Source organism: Ochotona curzoniae, unplaced genomic scaffold, assembly GCF_017591425.1.
Source record: "Ochotona curzoniae isolate NIBS_2020 unplaced genomic scaffold, NIBS_Ocur_1.0 scaffold_4701, whole genome shotgun sequence".
In the NCBI taxonomy this organism is placed as follows: domain Eukaryota; kingdom Metazoa; phylum Chordata; class Mammalia; order Lagomorpha; family Ochotonidae; genus Ochotona; species Ochotona curzoniae.
The window spans coordinates 14,825,520-14,853,242 of NW_024467122.1; the positions used below are offsets into that span (position 1 = coordinate 14,825,520).

At 42.5% G+C, this 27,723-nt stretch overlaps 1 protein-coding gene across 1 annotated transcript; it reads left to right on the forward strand.

Moving 5' to 3' along the window:
- On the forward strand, window positions 1-27,670 carry CCDC198 (coiled-coil domain containing 198). The gene is made up of 6 exons (XM_040969964.1): window positions 1-217; window positions 2,727-2,809; window positions 12,559-12,645; window positions 14,334-14,435; window positions 16,102-16,255; window positions 27,435-27,670. The coding sequence occupies exons 1-6, from the start codon at window positions 1-3 to the stop codon at window positions 27,668-27,670; spliced, it is 879 nt and encodes a 292-aa protein (XP_040825898.1).
- Window positions 27,671-27,723: the final 53 nt, after the last annotated feature.

Genomic DNA, 27,723 nt, shown 5'->3' on the forward strand with positions numbered 1-27,723 from the left:
ATGGGTCTGAGCCATTCAAAGGCTCACTCTAGAGTAATCAAAGTGGCACCTGTGCCAAGCAAAGAGGAGGAGACTGCGGGTCCTGTTGACTTCACACTCAATCCACGCCTGGAAGAAAGGAACTTGTGTCTGTTGCCAAGAATACAGGACCGGAGCGAGGCTTGGGGAGGACCACTGCCACCTCTACGAGAAACCTGGTATGGAAGATACTCTACAGGTAAGCCAAAACGCACCCAGAGCTTGGTATACATGGATCAGGGAAGAGCTTTTGGCAGATTTATTGGACACTGGCCGTAATATCAGAATGCTACTCAGTCACTAATACCCAAGGGGATGTCTTTGAAAGGGGTTGAATGTACTGAAGTCTTTGGGTTGCATTCGAGAAGATGTGAAAACTGTGGATAAAGGGCTTTCAGCATTCCATAAGAGAAGGAAATCTCATTTGGTTTTAGCTTAGTTTACAGGGCTTTCATTGTTTACACCTAGCTCTGGCAAATTTTAAAATTGTATAGGTACTGATGTGATAAATGACAGCAATCTCACGTTTCTGTTGGAGTCTAAATTTCAATCATTATCTCCAGGACAGTTCATGACTTCATGGTTTTGACAGTAGCACCTCAGGAGTGAATCCACTCTGAGACAAAATTTAAAACCACCACAAACAGAACTGCTTGGCTATCGTTCTTGAGGGTTACCTAGAGAATAAGGGCATTTTTCGACATGGCTAACACTTATTCTGAGACATTTTATAACAAATGTAGGATGTTATACAGTCACCACAATGAGCTAAAGACATTTTCTTTTGGAAGAGGAAACATATATATGTGACACACCGAGGTATACGTATTGCCTTCCCCGCTTTTCTTTGCACTGTGGATCAGTCACACCAGTAAACGCTCCTTGTTCAGGAATCAGGAAGCCTTAGACTTGGTTTTGGAAACTTCCAGAACTTCCCCAGAATGACGGACATGGCTACTTTCTGGAGAATTCACAATCAGGTTCTTTGTGGCCGAGTCCTCGAGTCCTTCAGTTTCACTGACTTCTTACATACATGAATGGGGATTTTCCTCACAGTTTTAGTGAAGAGTTGTTTTTATAACAAAAGCCACCAAAGAAATTTTAAAATTCTTCTAACTCAGTGGTACACTTATTTTTGAAATTTAAAAAAGCCTCATTAAACATAAATAATAAGGACCAGGTAAACATGTTGAATGTTATTGTCAAGGAGTCTATAAACCCAGCTCCAACAAGCACCAGATTCCATGATGTTGGATGGATTTCTTCATCAATTTTATTCTTCTATAAATAGGAACCAAAATAACTGCCTGACAGCTGATATCATTTTAGGGCAATTTAAATAATGGTGTGACATCACTCACATTATTTACTAGAAATATAAGGAGTAGTCAAGCTTCTGGGAAAAAAATTGCAAAGTACAATTACCTTCTAAAATCTCATTTTGTTGTTATTGTTTGTTTCTGGCCTGCTCAATGTGCTGATATCGGGGGTATAGCTTAGTGGTAGAGCAGCATTTGACTGCAATGTGCTGATATCGCTTCGAAAGAAAATAAGGACGTAATTTCCATTCTACTGAAACATAGCAAAGTCTTTGAAACAGCCATTCAAGTCTCTTAAGGATAGAGAATTTTTCGCAATCAAAATGCAAAGCATAAAGCACATGTTTAGCCTAACAATTGAGACACCCATCCTCCATACTGGATTACTTGGGTTCAGTTCCCAATTCCAGCTCATGACTCCAGCTTCCTGCTACTACAGGTCCCAGGAGGCAGTGATAATGTCAAAATTACTTAGGTTCCTGGCTTGGCTGTGTTGCCAGCTTCCATCTTTGTGCCTGGCCCAGCCCATCCATGGGGCGTTTGGGGCATGAACTGGCATGTGGAAGCACACTGTCTCTGACTCTGAAATTGGTCTTTTAAAAAATACAAAATAGGACCGTGGGATAAGCTATGTAAAAATCCAGACATCAGGTGCATGTCGATTGGTAAGAAGGAAAGACAAAAATCCCAGGATAATCAAACAAAAAAAGAATGAATTACTTAAATGGATTTGTTATATCTCTTTGTTTCTGAATGGAGGCTTCACTCTGTGGCCCTGAGTTGTTCCATGAGAAAAAAAAAAAATTGATATATTATATTATGTAATAACTTTCATTCCATAGTTGGGGTATGGGCAGTATTTAATGGTCCTCATATAATGCCAAGCATTGCATACTCTCATTAGGTATTCGTGCTCCATTTCTTTATCATTGCTCTTCCTAGGTCACCTACCCCACTGCCTACCATCTATGTAATCTTAACAGACGGTCGGTTTCTTTTCTTAAAGCTATATTTTTTGCTAGTTTTGGATCCTTGTGTGTATTGTGGGGAAAGGAAATTTCACGGAAAATCAATATGTTAATATTTTCCAAGCATAACTTCATGTTTAAATATTTATAGTCAATATATTTTGATTTTTCAGGTAGTCCTGTAAATTCAACCAGAGGAGGACATCAGAATTATAAATTAAATCTTAGGGCAAGACTAAGTTTGTATGATTTGTGGGGCCTACTCTTCATGTATTTCTCTTCCACAATCAAACTATAGGATGAACGTATGTAACTGAAAATGCATGAAACTGCATTAGCAATCTAACAATCATGTTGATAGCCAAATAAACATATTGATAATGTATTGATATGTGTTCTTGTTTCTCTCCAATCCTGCCAGTGTCCAGAGCCATGTATTTTGACATCCCACTGGAAAAGGGAGAAACAAGCATTATTAAAAGGCATCCACCCCGAAGACCTCAAGTAAGATGAGTTTAAAAGGACTGGTTATTAATTTCTTGGTTTTAATGGTAACATTCGTTTTTTCTTAAAAAAAAGATTTATTTATTTTCATTACAAAGTCAGATATACAGAGAGGAGGAGAGATAGAGAGGAAGATCTGCCGTCCAATGATTCACTCCCCAAGTGACCGCAATGGCCAATGCTACACCGATCCGAAGCCAGGAGCCAGGAACCTTGTCCAGGTCTCCCACGTGGGTTCACTGTCCCAAAGTTTTGGGCCATCCTCCACTGCTTTCCCAGGCCACAAACAGGGAGCTGGATGGGAAGTGGAGCTGCTGGGATTAGAACCAGCGCCCATATGGGATCCCGGGGCATTCAAGGCGAGGACTTTAGCTGCTAGGCCATGGCGCTGGGCCCGGTAACATCCCTTTTTAACTATAATCATGAAAGAGGCATATTGACAATGACCATGCTGTTGAATAGAATGTTGTTGAAGGAACTACTTTAGGATTTTTTTGAAGTAATAACTTAATGTTTAAAACCTACAACCAGGTACAGTAGCAAATTCAGAGACATGGTGGAATCAAGTGACCCTCGTGTAGCATTAATTAGTTGGGTGGTTATGGGCACATCACTTATAATGAATAACAGCTACCACCACTTACTGCTATATTGTCTATTGCAAGTCAGATGCTTTGTCAAGCAACTTGAACTATGCCATTTTAAAATTTTCTCAGTCTCCTGTGAGAAAGCAAGTAATATCTTTGTTTTATACATGTAGTTCAGACAGTTAAGTAATTTACCCAAAGAGACACAGAGGCAAGAGGCCAGCAGAAACTGTCTCCAAATCCCGTGCTGTGAACTGTCAGTGTAAGTGGTCCCTGTGGCCCTGCATCCCAAACCTTTTGGCTTCCTAGATGTTAACTGGCTGCCGAAATTGGGCACATAGATTTCTAGGCAGCGAAGCGAGAGCTTTAAATGCTCTTAATATTTAATGGGTTTCCTCTGGAGAGCTATAATTTTTGAGAACTCTCCCTTTACATGAAGGACGAGGCTGGAGTAGGCTCTTGAAAATGAACTTCACCTGAAAGGAGAGTTGAGCACTTCTTGTGAGCAGGAGCCATCACTGACATTTGAACAACGTAACTGCAGTCAAATTTCACCTGCTGAACTGTTCACCCAAATGCCTGTACCAAGGGTATCAGAGCTCATCGGGTGTGGATTATTTCTGTTTGTTGGTTTTCATTTACCTGCCTTCTGTAGCTCACAATATTATCTGATTATATCCTTTGATCCCCAAAGAACATTTGTTTCTCAAAATATTAGAAACTTCAAAAATGTGATTTAAACAAAATCTATTGGGACCAGCATTGTGGCAAAGCAACATAAGCTGCCTCTTACAGCACCAGCGTTCCATATGGACACACTGTGAACCCTGGCTGCTCTACTTCTGATCCAGCTTCCTGCTGATGTACCTGGAAAGCAGCCTATGGCCTTAGTGCTTGGGCCCCTGCATTCATGTAGGACTCCTAAAGAAACTAATGACTGCTTGCCTCAGTCTGGTTCAACTCTGGCCATTGCAGCCATTTAGGGAGTGAACCAGTGGATGGAAGAACTCTGTCTCTCTGTAACTTTGTCTTTCGAGTAAATAAAATATTTTTTTTAAAAGCACTTGAAAAATAAATGCATCATAAATATCTACCCTTAAACATTTCTAGCATATCTCTAGGTAAACCATATAATTTTGTAACTTATTTTATGCCTAAATCCAATGCTTCCTTTCCAAGTGTATATAATATAGGCTCCTATATAATGCTTCCAAGTGGATTAATTCAAACAGAAGTATTTGGATGGACATTGGGCATAGCAATTTAAGCACTGCAGTGGGACACCTGTGTGCCATACTGGCATACCTGGTTTCCCAGTCTTAACTCTGCTTCTAATTCTGTCTTTACGCTAATTTTATCCTGGGAGGCATCAGATGATGGCTCAACTGACTAGGTCTCCATCATCCTGTGGGAGATTCAGACTGAACTCCATGCTCCTGGTTTTGGTTTTATCCAGTCTTCTCTATTGCAGACATTCAGGGTGTGAACCAGAAAAAAAAGAGATATGTGTATTCTCTCTCTCTCTGACATAAAAGTTTGTGAATGAGTAAATGAGGCATGTGAACGGCTGTGAGACCCATTATCTCTGCTGGGAGGAAAAAACACTGGAAGTGCCTTCCCTGACATTGCAGATGTATAATACTGTTGCATCAGGAGTCCGGTTGGTTTATCAAAGCTATTCATGGCATTGGCTATACGGATAGGATATTTTACTGCGCTCAAGAGCTAGAAGACACCTGAACTTCCGGAGGGGGTGGGGGTGGGATTGTATCCTGCAAGCTGAAAGGCAGATGAATTCTGAGTCTCCAACAAGCTCTTCTCCATGTATTTGTTTTACTCTTTCTCTGCAAATCAGCTTTCTCTGCTTCTTAGCTATGGAGACAGAATTAAAATACTAGCTTATTTGAATGCAAAAAAAGTTTTGAAAGCCATGCATAGTTATTTTTATTTTTAAATTTTTTTCCCACTCACTTTCTGTGAGCTTTTTTGAAGATCCTTCTTCTGCCTACCCTGATAGCTTGTGCTTTATAGTTACAGTCAAATAAACAGATTCGTCTAACCCTTTTGGCTCCAATCCCAAATTCCTGAGAGAAAATATTTCATTGGCTCCACTTTACTCATGATGCCAGCGCTGGTCCAATGAGCTGTGACCAGGGGACTAATGTTTCTGCAGTGGAAAAGTGGGCAGAAAAGTCACACTGTGGCTTCTGGAGTAAGCTTCCAGAGAAGGGGGAAATCACTAGGAACTTGGCAGACGCTCCCAAAGATATCAGCTATAATTATCTTCACAAATTGGGCTCAGAGTATTTTTCTACCACAAATGGGCTTTTGAAAGAATAATAAATGCTAGGTTCCCATGACATGATAATTAATAGCCTAATCTCTGCCAAAGAAAATTCTAAAATCACTTTTAACGATCAAACCAAAGCTAATTGTATCCTAAATCATTGGAGTTGCACTGGAGTGCCCTCCACTTCCTCAACATCCTCTCCTCAACTATAGAGTGGGTTGTAAACTGCAGGTCTCCAGTTTGGGCTGGGGAGACTCTAAGGGCCTCTGGCAGGGAGTTCAGAATCACACATATTTGCCTCCATATTGATGAGTTGATCAACATGGCTCCTCTGACCACCCAGCCTATTCATGGTCTCAATTAATCCTTGCAGGTGCTGCTTAAATTGGAGGTGTATTCTCTGGTGGTGTCCTTCGATAATTCCTTCATCCCCAAAGATCTGTCCAAATTTCTTCATCCTCAGAAAGCCTAGGCTGACCGGTGTATAGACCGTTTGACCCTCATTCCCGTGGACTTGATTTCTCTGACATTTCACACTCTCTTCTTTTCTAGAAAACACTAATGTCCACCTAACATACCAGGAATTTTACTCATGTATTATGTTCTGTGTGCATTTTCTCCATTCTAATGGAATAAACTTTGCAGAAGCAAAGATTTCTTTTTTTTGTTTGTTTTCCCTATTGTACCTGAGTGTCCAGAACAGTGGCTGGCACACAGAAGGTAGCCCTGAGTGTGTATTGAAAACCAGATGAATGCACTGGAGTTGGAAGAAAGATGAGCAGAAATCAACTTATGAGAGATAAGAAGGGTATTTCTGGTGTAGATGGCTTCCTTATGTCGTTTTGGGTACTAGAAATGTTCAGTTGATTAAATCACAATGAGGTCCATTGAATCTGATTTTTTTTTCAGCCCTATAACTAATGTTTCACCAACTCTCCTCGGGGATCTTGTGTAACTTTGGTAGGCAAGAGTATCAGTTAGCGTCCAACTAGAGAAATAGAAGTTAGAACTTAGCTCCTAGGACTCAACAGAAGACATGCGTTAAAAGGCAAATTGCAAGCAGATGCCGTACATGGTTGTGGGGGCAGCCAAGGCAGGTCTAACATTCATGGGACAGGATTTTGGGGCATAAGCCCCAGTTGGTTCCCAAAAGGGGAATTTCTTCTTCAAGGTTACTCCAGAATTGCTCTTAAAGTCTTTCGAATGATTAGCTAGCCCTGCTCCCTTGCCCCAGAGTGTTTGATATAATACTTCCCTACTTAAAGCCAACTCACAATGGAGTTTAATCACATCTACAAAATAATCTCACAACAATGCCTACATCAGTTGTTGAATAAGTAGCTACATAGCCCAGACAGGTTGGCACATGGAACTGAATCAAATACCTAAAAGGTCTCAATTTGCCTTATTATGAATGAGGTCTTCTTTTCTCTGTTAATTTTTATAAATTTTTATAAATTAACAGAGAAAGACTGAGTAAGAAAATGGGTAAGAAAGCTATGGACTTTTGTATGTTGAATTTTGTGCTCCAAAACTTTATTGAAATACCTTGGTAATGCAGAATGTCAACACATTACTCTAGATTTTCTATATAGGTAATATCTTCTATAAATGAGAATTTTTCTCTTTGTCTTGATTCTTCATTGTATTTGTTTTGAAACAGTTATCGGGAGCATGGCTAGAATTCCATTACAATATTGAGTGGAGTAATGAGCATCCTTGTCTTACATATGACATTTATGAAACTGGTACCAAAATTAAGTATGATGTACACAAAGGGATTTTGATAATGCTGGTACTAAAGGAAACAGTTGGCAAAGTTCAAGGAACTTTGCTTTACAAGTAACTGTGTACAGAGGTCTGGATTGGAGAGACCACAAAAGATACTGCAGTAACCATTAGTGACCGTTGAGGATAACTCTCTCTAGGCCTCGGAGCTAAGGAATGCAGAGATTTCTGGAACTAAAAGAGAGTGAGATAGAGAAAACTACTGTGAGAGAAGCAGTGCCCTGATGCCAAGGGACAAGTCAGAGAACAAATATCCTGACTTCATCATTTTCCTTCTTTAATTCTCCTGCCCAGTGGCTAAATCCAATGGTGAGCCAGATGACCAGAGAAGCTCTTAGTTCTAGTAGGCAACGCTTCCCTTTATGCCTTGATAATGAGCGTTTTCTTCTGAGCTGAACATTAAATTGTGTTGATTCTTTTCTCCATCTACTAAAAGAATCATATGACTTTTCAGTGAATTGATACAACATAGATTTACGATATAGAAGCATGCCTGCGTTTCAGGCATAAAACTTACCTTGTCATAACATATATAGATGAATATACGGCTGAGTGCTATCTGCTAAGGCTTTTTGCGTCTATTACAGGCGAAGTACTTTTTATAAAGTACTGTTGTATAAAGTACTGTTTTCTTTTAGCGTTGCCATTAAGATTTTATTGGCCTTTGAAGTCAGTTAATTGCCTTCCTCTCTTTTCTACTCTCTAAAAGATGGAATGGAACACAGAGTTATCTGTTCCTCAGATGCATGATAAAACAAATCGTTGAAACCATTTTTAGCCGCCTACACTTTTCAGTGGTATAAAAGATTTTCCTGCACATTTAACTTCCTTGATGGTTCTTACTTGATCTGGGTATGTTATTTCTTCGTGTTAATTTGTATTTTTCCAGGAAATTGGCCATTTGTCTCTAAGCTCTTGAATGTACTGTCATGAATTCTTCATGTTTGCTGTTGCGGTGATGCTTGTAAAATAGATCTAGCTTATGACCTGCTGTGACTCTCTGTGTGGAGTGGTGGAGAACATCTCAGCCCCAATTCCATGCTGTGGTCCTGCCCCCGGTTTCCTAGGTCACATGGGGGCATTCTGGGTTTCCTTTAGCCAGCAGAGAGAACGCATGGCATCCAAGTCCAGCATGTCATGGAGAAGCAACACCAAATGTTTGTTTGTCTGTTCTTTTCTCTGCCTCGTGGAAATAGTGGTCTTGAATTCAGCCTGATCATGTTTTAGGTTTTCATGCTTCCTATTCTTTATTTTTCCCTGCTGGATGTTTGAAATCTGGATTCATTGCCAAGATTATTCCTTCTTGATACTGATTTCGCACGCGGAGGTTGTCCTTGATACCTCTCCCTGCTTCCCAGGACCTTAATATATCTGTTCTTAGGTCACTTTCCATTTTCTTTCAGTTTCTCTAGCCCATCTTCCCCCTCATGCTAAACAAAAGCAACCATCTCAGGCTACTGTTTATCCCCAAGCTCAGCAATGCGTGGCCTGCAGTTGATGGACTCTTGATTCCTGAATCTCCTCACGAACACTTTAACTGATCGTGCTATTTGTTTTGCTTGAGAAGACAAATAATACAGGAGCCTTTAAACAAATAATACACTTTGTATGTTATGAAATAAAGACAAGGTGTTCCACCAGGCTTGGGGTAAGTCTTTTCGTTGTGTTCCCTCTGAAGACCATGAAGCAAGGCCGAGGGGGGGGGGGAAACAGCATGCACATGAGTCCAGGATTCTGAGGCAATGTCATGGGACTGGTTTATTTAGTGAAGTCAATTTCTCAACAATTTTTCTGCAGTGCTTCTGAAACAAAATGATTTAACAGAGGAATCCTGTTTGCAATAACAGTTGCTGCCATCTAGTGATTTTGTGGAAGAATGGTGTGATTTTGTAGACACAGCTCAAGGATGAGGAAGAAAATACCGGAGAGTCCTTCAAGACTCCTGTCATTAAACCTTCAGCAGAACTGCCTATTGCAATAGGCATTCAGAGATTGGAATAAAGAAGTCTGTGGTCAATTAGACATTCACACAATCAAACTTGGACCTAGGAATTTGGGGACAGATTATTTAAAATATCCCTAAAAATCTTTGCTTCTTTGGATTCAATATTTTTGTCATATTCCACAAGCAAGACTTCTATGGTCTATTTTGATGTAGTAATTTTCACAGATACTTGAAGCCAATGTACCTCAACCTATTAAGAAATCACTAGAATCCCCAGGAGATCTTCGGAATAGTAGATATATAGATAGATGGATGGAGCTAGAGATAAAAGAGAGAGGAGAGAGAGAAAAGAGAATATTAGATACAAAAATCTATCTTCAGGACATACCTTCATCCTATACCATCTCAGTTTCCAGGGAATGGCCTAATATTTTTCTTTTCCTAAATCTTGGAGATTCTAGTGGTAAACGACTTGGGGAAACATTTAATAGAGGAAAGAGCATTGAGTTTGAACCTGGACAGCGCTGAGTTTGCGTCCTAGAGATCTGACTCAAAAATGGGCCCATCAGAATTACACATAGGGTTCACCTCAGGATTGAATGGGGCAACATAGCCACAATGTTAGCAGGGTATGGAGTAATAGCTGCCAACTTAGAAACACTTAGAAAACCAAGTCCTCAAGACTCCCCCAGTGCAGAAGTCACACACTGTGCTGCACTCCCATCTCCAGGAAGCCCCCTTTGGTCTTAGGGGTCTTGTCCTGTACATGCCAGCAGTGTTCCTTGGACTCTCTTCCCTCGCCCTCCTCCCCCGCTTTAGTTTTTGGTTTCTGACCTGATCAGACACTGCCTCCTGGGCCAGCACGACCTAATGGCTTTGCATGTTTAAGGCATGTAGAGTTGAGAGCCGGGGAAAGAGAAACACTTCTTACTAGAATTGATCACCTCTCATAATATCCTTGCTAATTTAAATGATGAGAGTGGCACAGAAAGCCAGTTTCTGCCATAAATGCGAAATTGCCTGGCGTGTATCTAACATAAAAATGTCCTCCTTGTACCAGCATCTTTGCTGTTCTTTTCTTCCTTCTTTAGACCATCCTATCAAGAACTATGTCTGGTTGCTCTCCCCAGAACAAGTCAAACCCAGAACCATCAACCAGGAAACAACCCTGCAGAGCAGCAGTGAGGGACCCAGCCATGATTCTGGTATCCAGCTTTTTGTGGTTCTACTCTTTCTTTGATATCCTGGCCACCTTGAAAGTCAGCTATCTCCTAAAGCTACCTATTGATAACGAAACACATCACACTAAAATGAAAACAATTTCTAGGTGAATCTTCCTTCAGTACAGGAGAGGAGTGGGAGTGGTGCCACAGTTTCCATAGCCTCACGTCTCCTGGTGTTCCTCCTGCCCCTCAGGTCCTCGGTTCTTTACTTTCTTGTTTGATTAGCCCCCATCCACCAGTCTCTCAAGCATGCAGTCTTTGGCTCTGCTCTTCTCTGTTTTTGACCTTGTCTGTGACCCTGGTTTCAGCTGTGCTGTGTCTCCAGCACACATCTCTCTCCCCCAAACTCAGTGTCTGCAAAACTAAGTATCCACCCAACATGTAAACTGGCAGGTGTCCAAAGCATTTCGATCTTAGCCTTCTCCCAACCAAATCTGCATCACCCACACCAGGTTACTACTTTGCTTAACACATATCAATGGCTTCCCTTTGTTCTTAGGAAAACCAGTATCCTCCCAGGCTAGCCATGGCCTGCCCCTGCCTAACCTTACCCATCTCATTTTGAGCTGCTTTTGTCTTCTCCTTGAACTGTAACCAACCTGCCTCTTTCAGTTCCTTCAGAGGACAATATTCTCTTCCCAGACCCAGGACGACTGCACATACTGTTAGCTCTGCCTGTGATCCCTTAGTTCTCTAAATTTTCTTAACCTTCCAATTTCTGCAAAGAAACTCCCTCCTAGCAGAAACTTCTTGGGAAAATTCCTTACCCCTTTCCTTCATTTATTAGTTTTCATAGGTTGTTTAACAAAGTAGCTTAAGCCACAGAGCTGTGTTGCCTCACAGTTCTGGAAGTCAAGGTGTCTGAAGGGCAAGTTCCTTCTGGAGCCATGAGAAAGAGTCTGCTCTGGGCCTCTCACCTGGCTTCTGATTGTTGGCCATCTTGGGCATCCTTTGGCTTGTAGAAGCATCACCCCAATCTGCACTTGCATCTTCATGGGGTTCTTCCTGGGGTGCCCATCTGTGTCCAGATCTGTCCTTTTTCATGTTGATGCTGCTATATTGCACTAAGACCCCACCCTCAATTCCCAGCAGACCCAATTACCTCTCCAACTACCCTGCTTGTAGATAAGGTCACATTCCCAGCCACTGTGAGTTAGGCCTTCTACATGTACAATTGATGGTGGTCAGGGATGTGTTGTATGATTCATTGCACAGACAGTTCATTTTCAAGGCTCATTCCTCCAATTAAATACTGTCATAGTCCTTTCCTGTAGATGCTTTCCTCAAAACACTATCACTGTTTGTAATTATCCATCAGCTAACACACAAAAGAGTGTGTCTGTTGCACATAGATTGTAAGCTCTAAGACAGCCCCATCCACTTCTGTTGACATTGTATGCCCATTCCTAGCATGCAGCAGTCATGCAATAAGAACTCTGACCCGGGACTGTGTGTCTCAAGGTCAACAGTGTTCACAATTGAGAAGACTCAGGGAGCATCTCTGGCCTTAAAGACAGGTCACTTCCACAAGGAGCAGAATAGTTCAGCTGGGTGGTGAAGGAATGACTAACAACAAGTCAGTTCCCAGGGCCTCTCTCATTTGTAGTATTCTAGGATCCTGTTTTCGTGTTAACTTTGGATATGCTTCCTCAGTGCTTACAGAGAAGGATTCTTAGTTGTTGCTTCTCTGACCACTAGCTAGATTAATAAGTCACTGGCAACAATGCCATAGATCAATAAAGAACCCAGAGAAGTGGAAAAAACATTTGCACATGCAAAACCCTTGCGTTCCTGGAATTACCCTTCCAGTATGCTCTCAGGAGTAACTGCTGCCTTTGCAGTTTGATGTCTGCCTTTTATGTTCCATCATCTCTTGCCATGAGGAGTGCTGAATGCTCTCAATGTTGGACTTGTAGAAGCTTGAACCGATTGACCTGCCTCAAGTAATTGCCTCGGAGAGGTTTCTGAGCCAGCGAGAAGCCAGGACAAGGCACAAAGCCAAGGTGAGCTGGGGCCATCCTACGAGGGGAGGTTAACCAGGGGCGGACTGCTTGGGACTGCAGTGAAATGCCTTTTCAGGCACTTCCTGCACATCAGAGTTCAAAGATAAATTGAACTATTAAACCATTCAGAATCTGACCTTTCTAAAGCCATCCATCTTCTCCTGTGCTTACCACCAACTGGCTGTTGCCTTTCTGTCTTGAATGAGCTAGGAGCTCTTTTGTGCTTTGTGGTGAAAACAGGGCTCTATAGATAAAAGGAATGGAGGGTTGGAGGGATAGAAAGGAATTTTAATTGGAAATTTTTGATTCTAGAAGTTTCCCAATCTGTAAAATGTCCCGCATGATTCTTCCCTTTCCTCCCCTCAATCAAACCCTTTATATTTATTCTTAGCAGAAATCTACAAACTATGTACAAATCCTTCTGATTGGCTTATCCCACCTTGCCAATATTGCCCTTAGGAAAGGGCCACTCTGCATTTTTGCACCTGCTGTGCTCTTGAAAAGCTCCACTGAGTAGAATTCAGTGGGGCCAGTGTTGTGGCATATTAGGTGAAGCCACCACCTGAGAGGTTAACATTTCACATGGCCACCGGTTTAAGTCCTGGCTGCTCCACTTCTGAGTTAGTTCCTTATTATCGGCCTAGAAGGGCAGCAGAAAGTGGCCAGAGTCCTTGGACCCTGCATTCACGTGGGAGACTTGGAAAAAAGCTCCTGGCTCCTGGCTTCAGCCTAGTCCAACTCTGGTTGTTGCAGCCATCTGGGCAAGTGAACTGGCAAATGGAAAATCTTTCTCTCTGTAACTTTGCTTTTCAAATAAATAAAATGAAAAATGAATCTACAAAAAAAAAAAAAAGACAAGAAATGAAAGCTGTAATGTAGAAGTTCATTTTCAACACTCTCTACTCTGAGTGTACTCCGGAGTCCCCAGGTGCTGCTGTGCTCCGGCTGACTTGGTTAAATGTTCCCTGTTTGGAGTTTTTGTGCTAGTTGCAGGGAAGGGCTTCTGCCTGAGGATCCCCCTCTGCTGACTATGTCCGTTGGGCAACAGGAAGGAGTTCACTGAATACGTGCCTTCCATTTGCTGCCAACAGCAAGAGACAGATGAAGGTAGACTCGTCTCTGGCTGCCCTTGATAACCATCTGCATTATCCTACTGGAGTTCATTGGAGTTTGAGGAAGATCACTGGAACCACAAATAATCACCTTCAAATCCTTCCCCAGCCACAGCATCTCCTGGGCTAGCCTTGGTATGTGGACCTGCGCTTGTAACACTAGCTTCCACTTACCCATTTTGAGACTCCTTGCTCATTTCCTGGCCAGCACAGAGATATGGAGGGAAAGGAAGATCGCATCAAACCAGAACATATTTCTGGAGAGACAGAATCGGCTGTTAGAGAAGATGATATATTGTCAAAGTGAAGTCTGTAACAATATTTCCATTCAAGGTTTAAGAAAAAAAAACTTTACAGGAACCTGGGAAATTAACATTCCGTACACAGCAAAGTGACACTTCATTCTCTGATAGCGAGAAAAAGGACTTGTCGGGGACATAAAACATACCGCCTTTGTCATCAAATCTCTACGGATTCTGATTAAGATCTCACCCTGTTCCAGAAAGGAATTTAGACCGTGGATTGTAGAAACAGTAACAAATTATCCCAGACTAAAAAATGTACCATCTTTCATAGCAGGAACTGGAAAAGAAAATGCAAGCTCCAGTGCATACTTCTGGGAAAAGACAATATTTACATAAGATGCAAATGCTGGAAATGAACCGTAAAAGGCAAGAGGTAAATATGAGAAGCGTGTCACACTCATTGTGTTGACTCCATCTAATCACCACCTTGGTGCACGAATGAGGTTAAACACATATGTGGTCTTTGCCTTGCATGTTACAGTTTGTCACTTGAGCCGAAGGCTCGAAGCATGGAAGGTTTAAGATCTTTCCACCAACAGCTTGCTCAGTCTTTTCTCTGCCTTCTCCGTGATTTTTCTGGGTCCCAAGACTCCCTCTCGAGAAGTGGTTGCTTTTATGACACTCTACCTGCAGCAGGAAAATGAGACTAGATCATTTTTCTTGTTTTGTTTTATTTTATTTTACTTGGGATTCCCCCCAAAACTCCCACCCCCGACAGGTTTTCCCCCACGTTGCTACAATAGTATAGTCCTTCATAAGGAGTCATAATTCCATTTTTCTTGACTTAGTAAGTGGAAGAGTGAGTTGGGTTTATTCTGATAGCCCTGTGCCTCAAGCTCATGCCATATGATCATTGAATGAGAAAGACCTATGTTAGCCTATTTTCTACTACCATACAGAAAATCACAGACAGGGTATTTTGTAGTGAAAGGAAAGGCTCTGCCATCAGTTCCGGAGGCCAGGATGGTGTGTGTCAAGGTGTGCACCTCTGGCAAGGAGGGTGTCCTTGCTTGGCCAAGCTATTATGAGAAGCATCCTACAGCAAGAGTGTGTTCAAGAGAGCAAGAAGGCAGAGGATGTCAAGCTCCTGCTGCCTGTGTAACAAACCCTTAGCAGTCTTACTCTGTTGTGAGGGCGGAACTCTCATGCATACACACCTCTTAGAGATCCTGCTTCCAAAAAGAGAACCTTAATACACTATTGGTGGGAATACACATCAGCACGATCAATAAGAAAACAGTATAGGAATTCCTCAGGAAACTAACGAGGCATCAGGCATATGACCCAGCTATCCCTCTTCAGGGAACGTATCCAAAGGAAATTAAGTCAGCATAGGAAAGAGACACCTGCATCCCCATGCTTAACCCAGCACTCTTCACAGTAGCCAAGACATGCAATCAATTTAGAAAACTATCAACAGATGCGTGGAAAAAGAAAATGTAGTATACCTATATGACGGAATATTACCGAACCATAAAAATGAATAAAATCTTAGCATTTGCAACAGATATAATAGGAGATCATTATGCTAAGTGAAATAAGACAGACATGAAAAAACAACTACAACATATAGGAAAAAGTTAAAAGGTCCTATTTTCAAATGCCATCAGCATGAGAACTAGAGGATTAAGTTTCCCACACATGAACTTTGGCCTGCACACCCAGGCTCTAGGAAATCTTTCATAACCAACCTCTCCACCATAATATCCTATAACTGCCAGATCTGACACTTGTCCCCATCCAGGAAATGTCTCTCTAGCCATTGTGCTCTGTGACCCCAAATGTCTCCAAAGTATTTCTGCATGTGTCCTCATCTTAATTCAGCCTTTTTTAAGGTGTGGAAAACACTCAACTTTCTCTTAGCCACCCAAGGAGAAAGAAAGAAAGTCACCACATTTTCTAAGAGGAAAATGAACAACATATTCTGTTTGGGAAATGCAGGCTTCCCCAGACGGGCACACAGTTTGCAATGTGGGCTGACAGGTGAAGGTGAAGAAGTCCGAGGAAAAGCAGTGACCATTTCTAACTGCCCATTTCAGGCCCAAATGCAGTTCAAGAAAAGTCTTCACAGGGAAGCAAGAATTAATGATCAAAAACTGAGGGACCATGAGGCTGAGAAAATCCTTCCAAGTGTCTCAAGGAGTGATGATGACGGCCTCCTAGCTACATCTGGACAGATGGACAGATGTCTAGGTGAGTCATGCAACCTTCTAGTGAAAAGCTTTTTTCAAGTGTTTTTAAAACTTCATCAAATGAACTACACTGTCTATGTGGACAGACAATGGAGTGAGAAGAGAATGAACAGCCTTGGGTTCCTACAGATCTGACTTGGATTTTACTTCCTGGAACATGGTGAGCATGTTGATCCGTAATGTCTGACATCTAGGAGAAAAAAAGAGAGAGGCCAAAGCTTTGAAGCAGGATGTTTCTTTCTTGGTACAAGTTGAATATGCTTTCCATGCACTACTTACTTATGTTTGTTGCTATCCTTGCCCCAATCCCTTGGAGGGAAAAAAAAAAAAGCAAAGAGATCTCATTTTGTGGTTAGACAGACTGAAGCCCAGGGAGTCTCAAGGGAGACTGTATTCACCGAGTTGAGGCCAGGTTCAGGCACTTCTCTAACCATGCACCCTTTTACTTGCAAATCCATCTTCTCTTCCCACCTGGACCATCTAAAATGAGTCCAGCATCACTGTCTGACCAAACTTGTTCCTTCTGCTGCACCTGCTGTGTTGGTGGGTGAGGCCTTCACTCACCACATCACTCAGACCAAGACCTTGCTGCTCGGTTCATGCTTCTTCATCCTCTCCTTGCAGGTGGTCAGTCACAAAGGCCTGCTGACATCCGCTAGCGCTGCAATCCCTCCTGTCTTCTACAATACCACTGGCATGGCCTAGCTCAGGCCTGTCTATCCAGGGCAACTGCATCCACCCCCTCCCATGCTGGTCCTGACTGTGGTGCCACAGCAGGTACATCAGCAGCTCCTGGGACCTTTCCTGGCCCCAGCCAGAATGATTGACCCAAAGCTGTAGGAGTCCCAGCATCAGCATGTGGGGGCCCCTCCTGGTGATTCTGAGGTCCCTCCAGTTATAGAAATATTTGACGTGAAGCGCTCCTTCACTTTGCGTGGTCATCACAGTGTTACCCAACACCTAGTGGCACGTGGTCACTGGAAACTTCTAGCAGAAAGGCAGAATTTCAGACTCTTTTCCAGAGTGGTGCAAGCAGGACCTCCTGATCATGGAAATCCTACAAGTGTTTGTAGCAGTGTGAAGTAGTCTTAGAAAATGAAAACCTGACCATGTTACTCCATGGCTAAACGGAGAAACAACACCCACTCTGTGTCCATCACCCTAAGGACAAAGCCTAGGGACCCTGGGATTTTCAGGACCTAACCACCACCATCTATCCTCCTAGATTTATTGTCTGACACTCAGTTCTTATCTCTCAATCCAGCCCAGCAAATTGCTCCACAGCATTGGATGGCTCCGTGCTATCCATCAGACATCCATGTCTTTAATCTCCATGCTATAATACTCCACCAAGGACAGCCCCCAGTAAACTTTCCCTCTGCCTTTCCTTAAAGCAGACACATAGCACAGGCATCATACAGATCACTGTGTTGTGGGCCAAATCCCTAGGACACCAGGACTGACTGCTGACAGAGTTGTAGAAATGCTGCAGGTTGTGCCACCACAGGTCTCTACAGTGAAAGAGGCGGTGCGTGCATTGGTAAGTTACTTAGGGAAAGCTGCACAACTGAAACTCTGCTTGAGACATCCATCTAACCTACATTCCTGTGTCTCAGAAGGAAATGTGCACAGACAGCTTTGAAAATGTCAGATATTGATCTGGGGCTTGATTCTTGTTTATGGCCTTTTTTATACTCCTGAGGAACAGCAGGCGGTGGGGTTCTTTGTTCTTTTGGATTCTTTTCTACTATCTGTGTGTTGATATCTTCACCTGATGGAGGGTGAACCCTGTCATTGTCAGGCTAAATAACGGCGTTGCTAAATTCTTACATCAACTCTTTGAGGGAGGATCCTTGGCAATCAGATTAGTGCTCAAGGACAATGCCAGTGAGAGGTGAACCTGCCCAGAGGATACCTGCCCAGGCATCTGACCACAGGGCCTACAGACCTCACTGCATTTAGTGTATCCTGTAGCAATGATGCCTTCTTTTTGGTCTTAAAATACATCATTTCTACAAGGCTTAACTTAATCTTTTTTCTTTTTTAAAAAAATCACTTATTTATGTTATCATATGATACAGTTTCATAGGTTCTGGGATTTCCCTCCTGTCTCCCCACACCTTCCCTCCCCCTGCCACTGATTTCCCCTGTATTATTACAATAGTATAGTCCTTCATAAACAGTCATAAGTCCATCTTTCTGCTATTTAAGTGTATCCTGACATTGTGGGTACAGGCAATGGCAGACAGTCCAGCATCTTATTGTCAAGACATATTTAATAGTTTCATTGGGAGTCCATCTTTGATTGGGAAGTAGAGATGCATATTGAATTGTGTCTTCACATCTGGATATGAAAGTCTCTATTACACAATTACTGTGTATCCCCTTAAATGAAAAGCCATAAAACAAAACCAACAACAGCAGAAAAATAGAAATTTACAACAACATGAAGTTAAATGACATGCCACTGAAAGACCAATGTGTCATTGAAAAAATGAAAAACGCCATGATGCCTTTTTATTGAACCCCAGATAGCATCTTTATTTTTAGAAAATGTGGAGAATTTATTTATTTATTGGAGAGACCTAAAGAGGCAGAGACATGGAGAGATGCTGCCATTCAGTGCAACCTCCAGGGCTGGGCCAGGCTGCAGCCAAGGAGCTGAGAATTTGCTCCAAGGCTCCCCCATGGGTGACAGGAAACCCACAAGCTGAACATCATCATTGTTTCCAGGGTCCATGCCAACAGGAACCTGGAGACCAGAGCTAGAGGTGAGCATTGAACCCACACGCTTCTGTATGGAATGTAACTGCTGCTGCCAGAGAGCATCCTTCATTCTTCTGCCTGTTTTCTTAGATCGTATTGGACCCTGCACGGTGGTGCAGTGGTTAAGGTCCTCGCCTTGCGTGCCCCAGGATCCCATATGATCACCGGTTCTAATTCTGGTGGCCCTGCTTCCCATCCAGCTCCCTGCTTGTGGCCTGGGACAGCAGTTGAGGACTGCCCAAGTCTTTGGGACCCTGCGCCCGCATGGGAGACCTGGAAGAGCTCCTGACTCCTAGCTTTGGATTGGCTCAGCTCCAGCCGTTGCAGTTCACTTGGGGAGTGAACCATCGGAGGGAAGATCTTCCTCTCTGTTTCTTCTCCTCTATGTATATCAGCCTTTCCAATAAAAAATAAATAAATCTTTTTAAAAAAAAAAGAATAGATCATATCCAAGTTCATACACTTCCATGAGCGGCTGGCTCTTCAAGAGCTGGTCACCAAGGTGCCTGAGTGCCAGGTCCCTCTTACATAATGACATGGTTGTTCATTCCTGATCTCCTTCTGGAAGGTGGAATGAAATGAAAGTCAGTCATTATCTTCTGCTGCCCCTTAAAAGTTTGTCTGACATGCTTGTCTGGCATTTAAACATGTATATAGGCATATAACTTATATAACCATATTTAACCTCCACGATATAAGCATCATTCCTTTGGGAGTAATTCTATACATTTTAATGTGCCTTTTCTGTACTCTGAGATGTGACCACAGCAGGTAAAAGATTCTACTGGTGGTAGAATCTGGGCCCTTCCTTGAAGCCCAACAGTGTCTTCACCAACTGTAAGGCTGTGAAAGTGCGCACCTTTCATCACTGGAATGATATCTGGATCAGGGCAGCCGCTCCATGAATGTCATCTATGTGGACATAATGTACCAGGAAAGGGTTTAGAACAAATCAGAGCTGATGGAGAGACCCCACCTTCAGTACCAGATGAACTCTTATTTACATACAATTCCAACCAAGGCCCTCATCTGATCAGCAGTGCAATTGAAAGATGCAAGCCTGTGAGGCAGGAAGTATTCAGTCCTCATTGACTGCTGTTAAAGTTGACCACTGGGCCTGTGTGGTGGAGGCATGGCAAGCTAATCCTCCACCTGTGAATGCTGGTATCCATTTTTGGGAGCCAGTTTGAGTCCCGGTTGCTCTACTTCCTGCTCCTTGCTTGTGGCCTGGGAAAGCAGCAGAAGATGGCCCAAAACTTCAGGACCCTACACCTGTGTGGGAGACCTGAAAGAAGCTCCTGGGAGCCAGCTTCCAGTCAGCCCAGCTTTGATCATTGTGGTCATTTGGAGAGAGAACCAGCAGATAGAAGATTCTCTCTCTGTCTGTCTTTCCCTGTAACTTTTCAACTAAAAAAGTAAGTGAATCTTTAAAACAAAATAAAATTGGCAACAGGCTAGGGCTCATTAGAGAGGTGTAGAAGCATCTCCATTTGGTCCAGGTTCAGACCCCCCATCACTCCTCCTTGTGGAAAGATTGCAGAGGACTGAAGGTGCGAGAAAGGCCTGAGCCATGGCTGCAGTTACTTTGCACAGACACATACACGCATCTTGTCTTCAAAGGAACAGTTTTCCAGCGCGATTTATGTGTCACCAAAAGTCAAATTTCTCTGAATAATTAAATATCCTCCAAAGAAATGTATTCCCCCCACATGACTGTCACACTAAATCCGTCACTTGATTGTCCCTTCACAATTCTAGTCTTCCTTTGGCCACTTGTACTATCTTTCTGTTGGCTAGCTTGTTTTATTTGGATTTTTAAATACAGCTTTGTCTGTGAAATTATGAGTGTGATATGAGCATGGTGGTGACACACTTTACTAAAATATGTGTTATGCAATCCCCATTCGCTGAACATTCTTCATGCCCGAGTTACACGATCCTTGTGTTTCTTAAATCACTTCGTCCGTCTCCCTCTCCCTGGCATCTGTTTCTTCATATTTTCCCAAAGTCAGTTTTGAAGTAGGGTATCTTTTCTTTTTACTTTGTCCACCCAAAATATGTTTAGTTTTCTGAAGGTGATGTTTTATTGAAGGCCTATAAACCACAGAGAATCAAACAGTAGTTTACATAACAAGTAATAAGACATCTCACTCAGAGGCTCTCAAACTTCAGTGCTGTGCATACTAAACTATGTGTATAATTCTAAGAGAAGGACAGGGATTGATTTTCAAAGCTGAAAACATCAATTTTGCCTCAGATACTAACTTTAGGCTTGAATTATCCAAACGCCCAGAGTAACGTGGGACTTCAGCTATCATGACGATCACACTAGATCCCACCACCAACATTCTTCTTCCTCTTTCAAAGCCACTGCCGCAAGCTAAATGTTCCAGAAAATTCCTGTTCCCTGTGTGGGATGTCTCTAGTAGTTCTTGGCTCATTTGCAGAAATGAGGTGACTGACACTCCCCAGCCCCCATTAACGAAGCCTTTTACAAGTCTCAGCTACCCACACTTCCTACCTTGCAATCTTGTCCTGTCCATTCACTGGTTCATTCAGGTATTCGTTTACTCATTCGACAAGTGCTCACTGAGTACATATCAAAGAGCAGGCATCATGGTTGTTTCCTCTTGTTATAAACGGGATTGCTGGCTTTCAGAGCTGACGTCACAGCACAGACAAGGAACAAGAAAATGTTATGACCGGCAGATCTGATCACCTCAGGGTCAGAATCAGGAAAAGTTTCCATAAGGAAATGACATTTAAAGACATAACTGCATGAAGGAGTGTGTGTGAGTTTGAGGGCCAGAGGTGTTGGCACACTCAGAGCCATGATTTATAACAGCACATGAAAAACCCTACTGTGGGCAGGAGCACAACGGGTCTGGAGCTGTGTGAGGAGTGGCCAACCCCAAGTGTATGATAGGCGGTCACAAGATGGCGGCTGGCTGAGGGGCAAACAGGAAGTCACAGGGATAGGCTGATGCCCCCACTGCGATTATGCCATTGCTACCGGCCTATCAGGGAACGCCCAGTGGACCCACAGGGAGAAATGATTAGTGGGGAACTGTATATAAGCAGCCCGCTTTCGGCAACAAACCTTTTTGTTCGTCTCTCCCGCTTTCCGTTGGCCTGTGTTTTTCGTCCGCCCTCTCTTTCCGTTGGCTTTTCGTTCGTTCGTGTGTGTGCCTTACCTACTCATGCCGAGGTTTGTGAGCTCTTTGTTAAGGACAGGGCAGGCAAGTGGCACAAACTGGTTTATATATTTGAAAATCACTGTCATCATTGCGCAAAACAGTGGGAAGGACAGCAAAAGGACACAAAGAGGTCAGTAACAAGGAGCAAGCGAAAGATGGCGCTTGGGCCCCTCCCCCTGCCCTGGCAGCCCCACCCTGCCACAACTGTAGGAGATGTTTCCCTTCCTGTTCCCCTCTCCACCCCCACTCCTGTTCCGCTGTTGGATAAAAGGACCTGGTAAGGCAGAGAGAGAGAGAGAGAGAGAGAGAAAGGAAGGAAGGAAGGAAGGAAGGAAGGAAGGAAGGAAGGAAGGAAGGAAGGAAGGAAGGAAGGAAGGAAGGAAGGAAAGAAGGAAGGAAGGAAGAAAGGAAGGAAGGAAGAGGGAGGGAGGAAGGAAGGAAGGAAGGAAGGAAGGAGGGAGGGAGGGAGGAAGAAGGAAGGAAAGAAGGAAGGAAGGAAGGAAGGAAGGAAGGAAGGAAGGAAGGAAGGAAGGAAGGAAAGAAGGAAAGAAGGAAGGACAGGAGAGGAGAGGGAAGGGGAGGGGAGGGGAGGGGAGGGGAGGGGAGGGGAGGGGAGGGGAGGGGAGGGGAGGGGAGGTGCTTGAACCAGAATTGGTAAAACTTGGTGGTGGTTTACATGCGGTCATATGGAGAAAGTAAGAAAGCCAGCTGGATTCTTGAGTTGCTCTTGAAGAATTAGGTAGACTGTAGAATTGAGGTGGTACCACTGGCCGCAGTTCAGAAGCCAGGAACAGAGCAGATTTGCCAGGGAAAGAGAAGATGAGTGACAGGTAGTCATCAAAGGAGACATGTCCAATTTTTGCAAAACATCTACTGTAGCTTAGGAGAGAGACCAGGCCTACAGATGTAAACTGTCTATAGTTAGTAATAATTTTTTTTAAAAAGTATCTATTTATCAAAAGGCAGAGTGAGAGAGGGAGAGACTGAGAGAGATACTCCATCTGCTGGTTGACTCCCCAAATGGCTGCAAATGGCTGAAGCTGTGCTGGTCTGAAGCTGAGAGCAAGGAGCTTCCTCCAGGTCTCTCACATGAGTACAGGAGCCCAAGGACCTGGGTCACCCTCTGTTGTATTCCCAGGTTCATTAGTAGGAAGTTAGGTACTAAGTGGAGCAACCTTGACATGCAGCAGCATCCGTATGGGATGACAGTACCAAGGGAAAGCATCTTCACCTCCAAGTCACAGGGCCAGGCTCAACTGTAGTTACCTTTAAGCATCATGTAAAAAAGCACTAAAACACGGTGATTATAAGTGTATTAAGGGAAGAGCAGGATAGCTTCACAGTGAGGCAGAAAGAGAAAAAAAATTACCATAAAAAAATCCTTGCATTGAAATGCTTGTTTTTCAACATATCAGGTTATACTCCATTAAATATGCACAACTTTCTGTACGTTGATCAGATCTCAGTAAAATAGTTCTTTCAAAGATTATGTATAAGGAAAAAAGGAAATGCTTTATTTTCTTTTTAAGATTTTGTTATTTTTTATTGAAAAGGCAGATTTACAGAGAGGAGAGACAGAAAAGAGAGCTCTCTCGTCCACTGGTTACTCCCCCAGTGACCGCAATGGCCAGAACTGAGTCAATCCGAAGCCAGTAGCTTCTTCCAGGTCTCCCAAGCAGGTGCAGGGTCCCAAGGCTTTGGACCATCCTCTGCTGCTTCCCTTTGCCACAAGCAGGGAGCTGGATGGAAGTGGAGCAACTAGGACAGAAATTGGCACCCATATGGAGTCCTGGCACATGCAAGGCAAGGACTTCAACCACTAAGCTGCCCTGCCGAGCCCTATGTTTTATTTTGTTATATAACAATATCCAACTTCAGATGTCAATGGCTTAAATAGAATACAGCAAAAGTTCTAATGCGTTTCTCATTAAAATGACATGCCAAAAAATATGGCTGCTTATTCCAGACTCTGTGAAGAAACTCTGGGCTTTAGCCTAGGATTACGATCCCAGGTTCAAAGTAATTGAGAAGATTTTGTTTTATTGAAAGCCAGACCTTCTTAAACAAGGCGGTCTGGAAAGCATTCGGAAAGGACACTGAGTACTGCTTGAATAAAAAAGCTAAAGTAAATATGTGTACACATAAATCAAATCCCACGCCAGAAATAAATTCTCTTGTAATAAAAAATAAAAAGTGAAAGAGAACACCTAACCCACTGAGCTCCTCAGTTCTACTTAAAGGCACAGACCAGGCATCGGTCTAAAAGGCTGCCCGAGTGCGTCTCATGTGAATCAGAACTGATGTGTAGGTTACAAGGGTGCATCACGAGCCTAGCACATACAAGATGCTCAGTGAAGAGCATCAGGCAACATCGCCTGTGTGATGTTCCTGCCCAATATTTAACCTCAATCACAAGGAACCAATCAGGCAAGCCCAAGCCTGGACTCTCTGAAATATCAGTGTTACAGAAAACAGACCACTGTTTGCTACAAGGCACCAAAAATAAAAGGTGGGTAGGCAAACAGTGAGAGAGTGAGGGAGAAAAAAGAAAACTGGGCCTGGCGCAATGGCTCAATGGCTAATTCCTTGCCTTGCATCTGCAGGATCCCATATGGACACCAGTTCATGTCCCAGCTGTTCTACTTCCCATCCAGCTCCCTGCTTTTGGCCTGGGAGAGCAGTGGAGGATGACTTTGGGACCCTGCACCCACATGAGAGAACCAGAGAAAATTCCTGACATTGGGTCAGCTCAGGCCACTGGAGCCACCTGAGGAGTGAACAATGGATGCAGGATCTTTCCTCTCTACCTCTCCTTCTCTCTGTAAATCTGCCTTTCAAGAAAAATAAATAAAACTTTTTTTAAAAAAGTACATGCCCCACTTCCCATCCAGCTCCCTGCTTGTGGCCCGGAGAAGTAGCAGAGGACAGCCCAAAGCCTTGGGACCCTGCACCTCTGTGGGAGACCTGGACGAAGCTCCTGGCTCCTGGCTTCTGGTCGGCTCAGCTTGGCCTTTCTGGTCACTTGGGGAATGAACCATGGATGGAAGATCTTTCTCTCTGTCTCTCTGTCTTTCCAATTTAAAAAATTAATATTAAAAAAAATGTAATACATGATCCTAAAAATTAAAACACAAACAAACAAAAGGGTGTTAGAAAGGACATTATATTTATGGATACTTGAAAAAAACATTATCCCAGAGTTAACTTTCATAAGAGTAATAATTGTCTGGTTTTTATATAGGGATAATACCCTTATTCTTTTTTTGATTGCTTTTTTTTATATTTTTATTTTGAATTTTTGAATTATGTGGTACAATTTTGTATAGACTGGGATTCCCTCCCCAAACTTCCACCTACCAACAGATTTTCCCCATTTTACTATAATAGTATATAGTCCTTCATAAGGAATCATAATTCCATCAGTCTCTTATTTAAGTGTACCCCAACATTGTTGGTACAGATAATGTCAGACAGTCCAGCATCCCATTGCCTACACATTTCCAACAGTTTCATTGGGAATCCATCTTTCATATGAAAGCAGGAATGCATGTTGCATTATACCCCCACATCTGGATATGAATACCCTTATTCTTAAACCGTTTGTGTGATATACTTAGGGGACAAGTAACCCTACAACTAATTATCAAACAGAGCACCTACAAATAACCCCTGTTGTTGGTATCCATGGGAAATTGATTCCAGGACTCCCACACACATCAGAATGCTCCAGTCTGTTATATAAACTGGCATATCTAAATCTTCTCTAGGTTATTTATAATATCTCATACAAGGGAAGCACTATAGAAATATTTGCTATGCTGTATTATTTAGAGAATAATGTCAAGAAAACAATGCCTGTTTTGTACAGATGCAACCTTTAAAAATTTTTTTTCATATGTTTGTTTGCCGTTTGGACTTGTTCCTTTGTGAAATGTTTGCCCATTTCCCGTGCCCATTTCTTGAGTGGCTTGTTTGTTTTGGTTTTATGGTTAGTTTTGAAGTTTTTGTCTATCCTGGAAATTAGCCCTATCACTATATTCGTGTGCAAAGATCTTCTCCCACTTGTGGGTTGGCTTTTTTACCTTGTTGATTGTTCCCTTGTGTACAGAAAGCGTTTAGTTTTGATGAGGTTTCCCATTTTTTTTTCTGTTCTTAATGCTATTGCTTTTGGTGACCTTCTTAGAACGTCGGGACCTCTCCTAGGTCTTGCAGGGTATTTTCTACATTTTCTTGCACGAGTTTGAAGGTTTTCTGGATGTAGAGGTTTATGGTCTTAAATCCAAGTAGATTGGCTCTTAGTGTATGGTGCTAGATTGTGGTCTATTTTTTTGTTTTCTCCAGGCTATCAGCCCCGTTGTCCCAAAAATTTACTCCGGAGGTTTCATTATATTTAACATCTTGTTTACACTACTATGTAATAAATTACATAATGTTGTATATTGATATGCGCCTTGTTGGGGCATTTAACTGACTGGATCTTTACTTGTTAGACCTATCAGCCATAGAAGGTCTCCCCCAGAGGCACTGAAACCTTAACGGACACTAAGCCGCTCTGAACTTTCTGCTCGGCCTGTTGTTTGCAAAGCCATGAATTCAACTGACTTGAACTATGTTTTGCCAAAGTGGTGGAATCACCATGGGGGGCGGGGTATGGGATGGGGTGGGGGGGGATCCAGCGCTCAAAAACTGTAACTACATAATACAAAGTCAAGCACCAATAAAAAAAAAAATCAAAATAAATTTACCGTTAGGAAAGACTATTAAAAAAATTTTTTTTGCGATCTATAACTGTTTGAATCCATGGATCTAGAGGGCCAATGATATAGAAATAATAGAGAAAAGGATAGAGACAGACAGAAGTAAGAGATGGTAGAGATAAAATTAAAAATCTAGATATATGATGAAAGCAACATTGCAGCAAAATATTGTCAAAGGGTTGAGGGTATAAGATATGTATTTGACCATTCCTGAGACTTTCAGAAAATTTTTAGAAATTTAAAATAACATCTAAAATATTTTCCAAGGCTTACAGAGTCACTTGTTAGGATTATATTTATAAATGTATGTGTGCATGGAGATAAAAGTATATGTAAGTACATGTGTGAGTGTGGATAGATGCATGTACAATATTAATTAGATTGTTTTATGCTCACAAAATACACAGTAACAAATAAATCATTGTTAAGGAACGTTAAATAAATTTCTAATTTTTTGTAGGAAATTTAGAAAATGCAGAAGTTTTGGAGCATCATGCAGGAAGTGACTATTGTACCCAGAAAATTGGTAAAATGGAAGCATGGATCCGTGAGCAGGAAGCCCGGGGACAGCTTCTCTGGGACAGTTCCAGCTCTGACACTGATGAGTTGGGCAATGATGAGAAGAAACCACGAGCACTGGTGAGGACAAGGACGGAGAGAATTCCACATTTTGATGAGTTTTTTGATCAAGGATAAAAATGCCATTCACTAATCTGAATCCTAAAATACCCATTGAAACATCACTTTTC

Excerpts from the sequence above, each read along its gene's own strand:
- CCDC198 (XM_040969964.1), top strand. The coding sequence starts at position 1 with ATGGGTCTGAGCCATTCAAAGGCTCACTCTAGAGTAATCAAAGTGGCA. Across the intron at positions 12,646-14,333 it reads GGACAAGGCACAAAGCCAAG|CAGGAACTGGAAAAGAAAAT; the intron begins GTGAGCTGGGGC and ends CATCTTTCATAG. Across the intron at positions 14,436-16,101 it reads TGAACCGTAAAAGGCAAGAG|GCCCAAATGCAGTTCAAGAA; the intron begins GTAAATATGAGA and ends TGCCCATTTCAG.